The 9,511-nt window shown below is 48.7% G+C and overlaps 1 protein-coding gene across 1 annotated transcript in view; it reads right to left on the reverse strand.

Annotated features, from left to right (window-relative positions):
• LOC311438086 (inner centromere protein A-like) overlaps positions 1-9,450 on the reverse strand; it is an 18,156-nt gene extending 8,706 nt beyond the window's left edge. The window contains exons 1-10 of the mRNA XM_084522135.1: positions 9,435-9,450; positions 9,105-9,242; positions 8,904-9,014; positions 5,902-6,626; positions 4,715-4,766; positions 3,959-3,992; positions 2,687-2,783; positions 2,161-2,251; positions 959-1,088; positions 698-883 (exon numbers count right to left, since the gene is read on the reverse strand). Coding sequence (XP_084378261.1) covers positions 698-883; positions 959-1,088; positions 2,161-2,251; positions 2,687-2,783; positions 3,959-3,992; positions 4,715-4,766; positions 5,902-6,626; positions 8,904-9,014; positions 9,105-9,235 — 1,557 coding nt within the window. The 5' untranslated portion in view covers positions 9,236-9,242; positions 9,435-9,450. The remainder of the gene's footprint in view (positions 1-697; positions 884-958; positions 1,089-2,160; positions 2,252-2,686; positions 2,784-3,958; positions 3,993-4,714; positions 4,767-5,901; positions 6,627-8,903; positions 9,015-9,104; positions 9,243-9,434) is intronic.
• Positions 9,451-9,511: the final 61 nt, after the last annotated feature.

Below are 9,511 nucleotides of genomic sequence, written 5' to 3' on the forward strand. Positions count from 1 at the left end.
CTTAGCAGTTCCCTTCCCCAGCAGAACACACCTACAGAGATCCTGGCACGGCCAGTTTACAGTTTTGGACAGAGAACAGGAGAGCTGTGTGGATGCCAGTGTGAGGGGAAGGAGCTGTCAGTGCTTGTGAGGCAAGAAGCACAGCCCTTACAGTCCTCTAACCCCACAGTTGAAGGTGTTGTTACTTACAACAAAGTCTCCCTGTAAAAAAAAAGACAAATTATTAAGCATTTGGATGAAGCACTAGAACCCCCACTGCACACTAACCCTATTCCCAGCTGCAGTTCCTTGTCAGTAAGGTGGTAGGAACACACTGCCTGGCCCAATACTACTCATTTCTCAGCCCTACAGCAGCCAACTGTGCAATACACAATGGCAGAGCCCCATTGCAAAGAGAAAAGCTTCCCATTTTCCCCACCATCCCAGAATATAAAGTGTTTTGCTAAGTATAGACAGAGCAGCTGAAAATTCTCTGCATCTGAGGACAGTTTGAGGATTGGTGCTAAAAACCCCAGGCTGATAAGTGTTTGTGGACAGGTGATGCTAGCTAGGCAAGACCATTTTCCCTTCCCCTGGGAAAATGGTAGAATCACGAGGACAGCTTGTTTGTTAGGACCTACGTTGGCCCATGGGAGCCAACGAAACAAGGAATACATTCATGCTTTTCTAAGCAAGCAGTTGTCTTGCCACTCCCCTATACACGATCCTGTCCTTCACCCCTGTGAGGGGAGGTGGGACTCTGACACACCTTCGGATCAGGTCGGGTGGGAGTGTTGTGTTTGATGAAGTTCTTTATCACACTCCCACGTCCTGTAGGCCCAGGGCTTGCGAGTAGCTGGCTTCTCTGCACTGCCTGCAGGAAGTTTTTCAGTGGTCTGACAACCTAAGAGGGAAAGACAGAGGGAAGTAAGTACTTGCCAGGGAAAGGGAGACAAAGAAGACAGTGGGACCCACTCACCTTACTAGCTGGAGAGGCAGAATGCGGAGCCTGGTTGGTAGAATTGATGTGCTTGTCTTCCAGAGGGGCACGACCTCCTGGCTGCTGCCCATTCCATACAATGCCCATTCTTTGTTTACAGCTCCGTGTCCTGTTGGCACCAGGAAGAGCATTAGCTGACCATCACACTTCCTTAGTCTTATCAGAGTTGACTTGCTGTTACACAGCTCCCTCTGCCTGCTCGCTGCCACCAGAGGAACCGGGCCTCCTAGGAAGCCAGCCAGCCCTGGAGCAGGAGGAGCACCAGAAACGAGGACAGGGGACACACAGCAGCTTAGAAGGGGAATATGCAAGTTCCAGACCATAAATACACAACATCACTCCCACTCTCATTCAATACTCTGATCCCCAGCAAGCAAGGTATCTGTCACTGCTGGTATTACCACCAGCACAAGATGGATGTAATTCACATGTTTCCAACTAGCCAGTCCAGTCCACCTCACTGGAGGAGTTTTATTTGCTTTATAAATACCTTGGACTCTCACAGATTTACCTAAGTCAGAAATGCCTTTATGTGTACCCCCTAATTCCAAGCAGGAAACAAGGGGGCTACCTCACTTTGTGACCCAGCCCAGCAGTTCCAAGGAAGGCTGCAGCTCTTGAGACATCATTAACTAACCACATGAGAACAGAGGATACTGCTGCTCCCCCTTCCCACCCACTACCCGCAGTAAATTCACCCCAGCAAAACGGGGATGGCAGACAGGCTGAGGACGAAAGCTAAAAACAGCTGAAATCTCACATGAAACACCAATAATATAATCAGTGAGGAAACAAGTCAGACATTCCAGACACTTGCACAAGATAAAAATAAATAGGTCGGTCACCTGCTCATGTTGCCTTCTGAAACTACTCCCAGGCCACCCCTTTATGAACCACTCAGAGTCACATCTAAGCTGTGAGATAACAGCACTATCTTAGTCATCTGCACTGGTCTGTGCATGAACTAATGTGTCTGGGACCCAAGCCTGGCCTGGGAAGCAAAGAAGGCTCAAGTCACAAGGAACTTCCACAGGCAAATGGTCAAAGGAGATTTCAAAACTTCACTGCAGGGCAGGGAAGGAAAAACACCCAAAGGTCTTAAACAAGTTACTTAAAATGCCAAGCCTAACTCCTCCCATGCCACTGGTTCATTCTTCTTCCCCCTTGCAAGCGTCTCGTACCAGATGCATGAAGGACTCCCCTGGGACTTGGCACCATGGGCTTGTTCCTGGTTCATGTTCTGGGGTTCACTTGTTGGATTTACACAGCTGCCTGTGAAGAAATCTGTAGTCAGCACTGTGTGCAAGGCATCCTGCAGGGCTTACCTGTCTGCAGCTCACGTGCTCTGAGCCCCACAGCATGTAACCAACCCACAGAAGCCTGGGTTTCTACCTCAAGTATCAGTGCTGTACATGTACATCATGAAGCGTGCCTCTTGTATAGAGGCTTCTGCACAGGCACAACCTCCCCACCAAAAGGGCTCCAGGTCCTCTTACTTCCACTCCAGCTAGAGCTGCTTATGGGATCCTACAGATGTCACAAGGAACAAGCAAAAAGCCTGGATGTCCCCTTCCTTTGAGGCACAGTAAAGAAGTGTGACATATCCTCATATAACATCAACCCAAAGACGAAAGGGATGTTGAGGCCCTTTAACACATGGGAGACTCCAAGCCCATGAGCATTCTTTCAAGAGTAACTCAACATTACCTTCTTTATTCCCTGTCTGTTGTTCAGGAGATGAGCACTGTGCAGGAGGGCTGGCAGCTTTTCCATCTTCGCTTGAAGTGATTAAGTTTTCAGGAACCTATAGGAAAAGGAAACAAAGTGTTATCTCAGCACAGTTCCTTCAAAGGAGCAAGGCTGTCACGCACCCGCTGCCCTAAAAAAAGCTCCCAGATACAACCCTACTGCTAGCCCAGGGACTCTTCCTCTCAGCTGGAGCCATGCTGTATGTACAGCAACTGACTCACTGCAGTGACAGGGGTTCTGCTCAAGAAACACCAGCCCCTGCAGGTAAAACAACAGCTACCCAGTATTTCTCATCCAGAGCAGGACACTTCATTGAACCTGGATGATGAAGTCTAATCCAAGTGCCTCAGGAGGGACAGGCAGCTTCTATACACTTTGAAGAGACATTTCAAGCTACAAGTATCTAGTCTGCACTGATATTTTTGTCCTTCAAATTCTATATATTCTAGAGAGATAAATCCCTTTTAAAGCATCTCAGGTTATGGTATCCCTGTGCACTTCAAATGCCATTATGGTACATTCACATGAGGATAAACCACAGAAGTCACTGAAGCACAGCACCCAGGCTGCCTGCACACACACCCAGGACAGGCTTTCCCCTACCTGTTAAGCCACTACCAGCTACACCACCACCACCCACAGCAGCATTCCCACTGCTGCTGCTTCCCAGTGGCACCAGTGAACTGCTCCGAGGCAGGCAGCCCCTCTCTGCTAGGCCAGTTTTCACATAAGCAGGTTCACAGCACAATCATACAAGGTGTTTTTGCCAGCTCAGAGGATGGGATGGGTTTCTTTATCTTACTAGCACTGCAGAATTACACAAGCTGGTAGCATACATAACTTTACTGGTAAAGCACAGTAAGTTGAACCGCCCTTCTGACTTCTGTAGCTCAAAGCAGCCAGGCAATAGAGACAAGCCAAGAATACACACAATTACCACGCCCAGATGACAGGCAAAAGCTTGCTGACTTTTCGGAACCTGCCCAAACAGCTCTGAAAACTCCATCCTAGAGTTATCAAGGGTCAAAAGGTCTCTGTCTCCCAGGAGCCAGTGAGCCAACAGGCGTAACCAGCTGCCTAGGTGCCGGAATGGCCATGGTGTCCACCTCAGCAGCTCCTTTGCTGAGCTTGAAGTTGTGTGTGAATAACACCTCGGCCACATTCCCTGCTTCCATTCATAATGCTTCTTTTGGTGAGCAGTTGGAAGATAGTTCGTTCCTTAGGACTCACCTGGTCACTTTGGGAGTTCAGTTCTGGTCCAGATCTGTAAAAAGAAAGTCTATTTTAATTTTGTCAATTCCCTGTGAAATAAAAGAAACACTACTTTGTTCTTGGGGCATCTCTACCAGGACAGCATTCAGAAGTGTGAGTTACAGGCAATAAAAATACAGACCTAGCCTACAGGACCAAGGAAAGTACAGGAAATTTAAGTACATCCAGACAGAGGCACAAGCCTGTTTGAGCCAGGCCACACAGTGACAGAGATGTAAATTCTTCTGATGTGAATTCTGATGAATTCACACTGCTGAACATAATGAACTTTGTCCTCCCCTTTGTCTGCAGAACTTCTACACTGCAGGTCAAAAGGAAGTGCTGTGAACCTTTTGAAGACCAAGTGCTACCTGTTCACCTGTCAGACAGGCAGAGTAACCTCCAGCGCCACCAGGCACCCAGAGGCTGGTTACAGCCAGAAATCCAGGACATTATTCAGGTGATGGCAGCCAACACCAGGCAGAGCAACTGCTAGCAGGCTCTCAGGGCTTGTGGCACAGGGACAGATCCTGCACTCACACAGCCATCAGCCTCACTGTACCCTGACGAGGCTTCTGAAAAGGAGGGGCTGCATCTGAACAGCACAAACATCAGAATATCAGAGCCCAAGTGACACCACCACCTAAAATAGTCATCTGTAATAGGGAAGCAACTTGTATAGCTTCCTTGTGTGCTTTGTGTTTTTTTCCTGCCTGCTTCATGTGCCATGCTCACCTCACATCGCTGGGCCCATCTCCTTCCACAAAAACCTCCAAGGAGCTTTGACCTGAAGGAGAAAAACAGAAGCCAGCATAAGATAAACCAGCTCGGGGATTTCAGTCTGAGGCTTCTCAACAGTGGCAGTGCGTGCGTGGTAGAGCTCTGGTCTCTGTACAGGCTTCTCCCAGGGAACACGCTGATTGCTCATCTCAGCTTTCCACACCAGCACCACCACCTCCCTCGAGTGTCACTGAGGAGCTGAGGTAGGCTGGGGAGGCAGGGAACCGAAGCAGCAGATCCTCCTGGCTGCAGGCTGCTCCAGCTGCACAAACATGCTCACGCCTGTGTCACTGCGATAGCATTTCCCCATCAATAGACTTCAGCTTCTGCCTCCCTGCGGTTTTATGCGGAGATTTGGTGAATTTTCGCTGACTCTGTTCCCCCCCCTCCACAACACCTCTTGGATGGAAGTGTTTTTAACAAATGCCTAGATACGGCGTGACTCAAAGCTGACAAAACTAAATACCAAAAGGCATTAGTGCTTTATTAGAAGCTAGTCTGACTCCAGAAGCGATGATTTTAAAAAGCTCTAATTTGAAAGCCTTCCCAGGAACAGCAAAAACAAGGGACATGAGGAGTTCAGTGCTACCTGGAGCAGTCTGGATTTCTGGATCTCGTTTCCTCGGATGACTGTGCTATTTAGTTCTCTATTCGTCTATGCTATCTTCACCCAAAAAGCATTCAAAATCCTCTGCCAACTTCAGCCAAAGTTCAGGAAGCAGAGACACATAGTTCCTGGGACTTTTTGAGGAGCTGGCAGAAGATACTCAAGTTAAAGCCCCTCCCCAGAGAATGCAATATCCTCATCTGATCAACCCACTGAGCAGCCAAGCCATAGCTAGCAGCAGGCAGGCTGCATTTTCCATTCCACTTTTAAAAACCCATCTGCAACCCGTGCAACCCAGCCTCCAGTCCCCGCACCTCAGACATTCCCTTCATCTGCTGTGGCAAAGCACACAGCAAAGCCTGAGACACAGTGATGATGAGCATGCACTCTAAGTGATGGAAGCCACGAAACTGATTGCTGAGGAGACTAGGAGGAGCTGGAGTTAACGTGGATGAGCAACTCCACAGCTACTTACTGCAAAGCTGAGAAGCTGATTTAGCAAAATGAACATGCTCAGTAACAGAAAGAAACTTACAGCTCACTCTGCTGGAGGCAGAGGATGATTCTCGTGCTGCTGCTGCCTTCTTTGAGATGGCCCTGCTGATGGACTTCTGAATCATGTTCTCTCTTCTGCTGGCCAGGGAATATTTTTCTGACAAGGAAGTCCTACGGTTCTTGTGGAGGCCACCCACAAAGCTTCGGCGTCCAGAGCAGCAGCGTGTTTTGGATTTTGTTGTAGTCCTCTTGTTGTCGGGGTCCTGGAAAAGCACCTTTTCAAGATCTGGAGGAGACAGGTCTCCTTGGAGCATGGCAGAATCTCTTCTTCTAGCAGCCTCTGTTGTGGGGGTACTTGATCTTCTTTGGGGGGCCTCTTCGCCCTCCCTTGCTGTCTGCTCACCAGGGATCACAGCAGATGCATCATGCTGCTCAGTAGCTGCATCCCCCTCAGGCACTTGCTCCCTGGTGAGAGTTTTAAAGGCTGCACCACCACCATCAGCACCATCTCCCTTTGGGGATAGCTCAGCCTGAGGATCACCATCACACCCCTCTTCTGCCACAGGACCTTGTGCTTCTGCAGGCTGTTTCCCAGGCGGTGCTGGAAGTTCAGTTTCAACATTGAGCTGAGGCTTTGTCGCACAGTCTGGTGCGGAGACCTCTTCCCCCTGCCCACTGGGGTTCTGGGGCTGCTCTTTGCTGTGGCATCTTTGGGAAGCTGGCCTGGAAGGTGCTAGTTTGACACTGCTTCTCCTTCTGGAAAACCTGAGATAAAAAACAATCTGCAGTGAAGCGACACAGGTCTCCTGCTCCCAAGTGATCTCAGAACAAGCAGCAGAGAAGCTTTGAAGCGTACCTACAGGATGCTTCCCTCCACCCATTCCCTCTCACAACCCACCTTTTATCACTGGCCAAACACCAGAGCTGAACCTTGGAAGCTCTCACATGTGTTTTGGCAGAACTTGTTGGAATAATTTAGGAGTTACTCCTTATTGTCTTCACTGCCCTCAAGATTACTTTTTTTTCTGAATGTTGTCACTCTGCAGCAAGTGAAAAATGAAAATTTCACTCTGCAGAGTGAAAAATGCTAGGTTCAGGGAGCATCTCTAGCTCCGCTGCTTCAGTTAATCCCCACCAACTCCACAGAGGCTTGGGGAAGGTCCCCAGTGAAATTCAACACTGAAATCCTCTCCTCTGCATCAGCTATTTTGACACAAGAGGATGAAGCTTTATACTTTATCAGCAAGTCAAGGAGATGAGCTGGACAAAGCCCAAAAACAACCTCAGCACTCCACAGAAATGAAGCCTCCATCACCAAAGTGACCTGGAAGTAGCTCAAGGGTGGGGATTGGAAACAAAGACAAAAGAGAATCAGTGTGGAAATGCACAGCAGCTGAAACACAGCTAAGAAAACCCACTGCCCCATAAACCACTTAAGTGGGTGATGGCTTACAATCCCTGGGGAAAGCCTACCAGCAGCTATTTGTCTTACTGCCAGTAATCAAGTAATACCCTTTGCTCTCCTTCCAGGTTTGTTCTCTTCATTTCTCATTCTGACCCCTAGCAAGAAGGCAGACTTTTTGCTCAAGTTAGCAAAAATGAACTATTCATTGGGAAATCTGTAACAATATGCTAAGAGATCGGTTCTAAAATACATACTGAGGGAAAACAGGGCAAGGGAAACAGCAATAGCCCAACCCTGCAGGACAGATGTGCTAGGCTTCAGCATGGACTTCCCCTTGACAAATGACCACCTAACCTTCCAGCCTTTTTGTCACATCAGCAGGTCTTTCTCAAAACTAAGTTTAAATGAAGACAAATGCACGAGATTCATCTCCTTCAGGGGAGCAGCCAAGCTGCCATACAGCTGCTACCTGAAAGCTAGCAGTAAGTCCTCAGAGCTCTCCCTGTTTAGATCCACAGCATTTTCTTCCCCTGCCCTCCCTCACCACTCACACGCTCACCAGCTTCCCACGCTTCCTTACTATTCTTGCTGTTCTCTCCATCCTCCATTTCTAGTTTGACAGTCTTTCAGTTCTAACTTCCTGTCCAACTTCTGTGTTCTTTTTCACCACGATTATCAAAATATAAGGTAAAAACCACTGCTTATTACCCTGTGTTCAGTTCCTAGGTTTGGGTCACACTACAGCAATTACCTGCACATCTACCCTTAGATCTTAACAAATGATTCTCCAAAGGAAAGGTTCTTGCAACTACCTTGCCACTCATCTTAGGGTTAGAGTGGATGCAGTCAGCTACCATGAAGATACAGCACCAAGGAAATTAAGCAGTATCATGCACCAGCATCCATTTGCAAACAACTGTTGTCAAGAGTTTCCCCATAAACCTTCCCAAAATAAGCAGGTCTTCTATGTAATGAGTCCTAGCTTGCTTTCAGGTGAATCTGTGACTGATAGAGAAGAAGGAAAGAAGAATGAAAGAAAGTTTGGCTGCTTGACATTACCACTGCTGCTCCTGCCTTCTTTTGCTAAAAAGGAAACAGCCCACAAAAAAACCTTCATGGTCACAAGATGCAGACACTTCCCCTCATAGTTTTAACATTTATATCTAATTAGTTTTAGAGGCCTCCAGCATGAGTGTTTATAAGCAAGTCACTTGGCACTTCCACTTCAGCTTCACTCCTAATCCCTTTGAGCCTTTCTGCCTGTTCGCTTAAGCTGTGACAACAGACACAATGCTTTTGCATGTTACTGGTGGCAAGCTGCATTCTCAGGTGAGCAAACACCAGGAGCAACATCAGGCTTAAATGTGTGCTGAAAAAAAATAAAGCAAACAAGAAGAAAATTCAAACAGACAAAAGAGAATATTTTGGTTTCTAACCAAAAGAAGTTATGATGAATGTGAAGGACAATAACCAACTGCATTCCAAACTTTCACAAGAATCAGCGTTGAATAGTTTTGACGTACCCTTTTGAAATCAGTGTTTGCTGACTCAAAGAGTGGCTACTTCACCTGTGTACATGCTTAAATGGTTAAATTCTTATTTCTCCCTGCAGCCCCAGCACAAGGCACCTCACCCACCTCCTCCTGGTCAGCTCGCTCTCCTCTCTCAGGGATGAGGACTGCCGCTTCCTCAGGCGTCTCCGCTGGGACGGCTTCTTGGGCATTAACCCAGGCTCAGCCTGGAAGTTGCTGTTGAGGAGAGGAATGCAGAAAACAGAGATTGAGCCCCAGCGCTCCCATATTATGGGTGACCCGAGAGGTGTCCCAGAGCCCCCCTACCTCTCCAGCAGCCTCCTGCCCTGCTCCTCCACCTCCCGCAGCCAGGCCAGGTGCTTGTGCTGGGCACTGTGGAGGAACTGGGAGAACCTCTGCTCGCACACCTCCAGCAGGCGCCAGGGACCCTCCTCCATGGCTGCCCTGAAACACAGGAGGGGAGTTGAGGGGGGCAACGCCACCTCCCTGAGATAGGGGAGAACTCCCCAAGGAGGCTTAGACCTAGGAGAGGAGATGAGGACCCCCCAAGGGGAAATAAAATAAGGGAAGGATGCTAATGGCCCCCCCCACAGGAGGCTGCCCCCAGGGCCTGTGAGGGGAGATGGGAGCCCCCACCTCACAGCCTCGAGGCTCACCCTCACCCTCACGCCACCCGCTCCCTCCCCGCTTTAAATACTCTCCCTCCACCAATC

This window comes from Aythya ferina (genome assembly GCF_964211825.1).
Source record: "Aythya ferina genome assembly, chromosome: 5".
Lineage (NCBI taxonomy): Eukaryota > Metazoa > Chordata > Aves > Anseriformes > Anatidae > Aythya > Aythya ferina.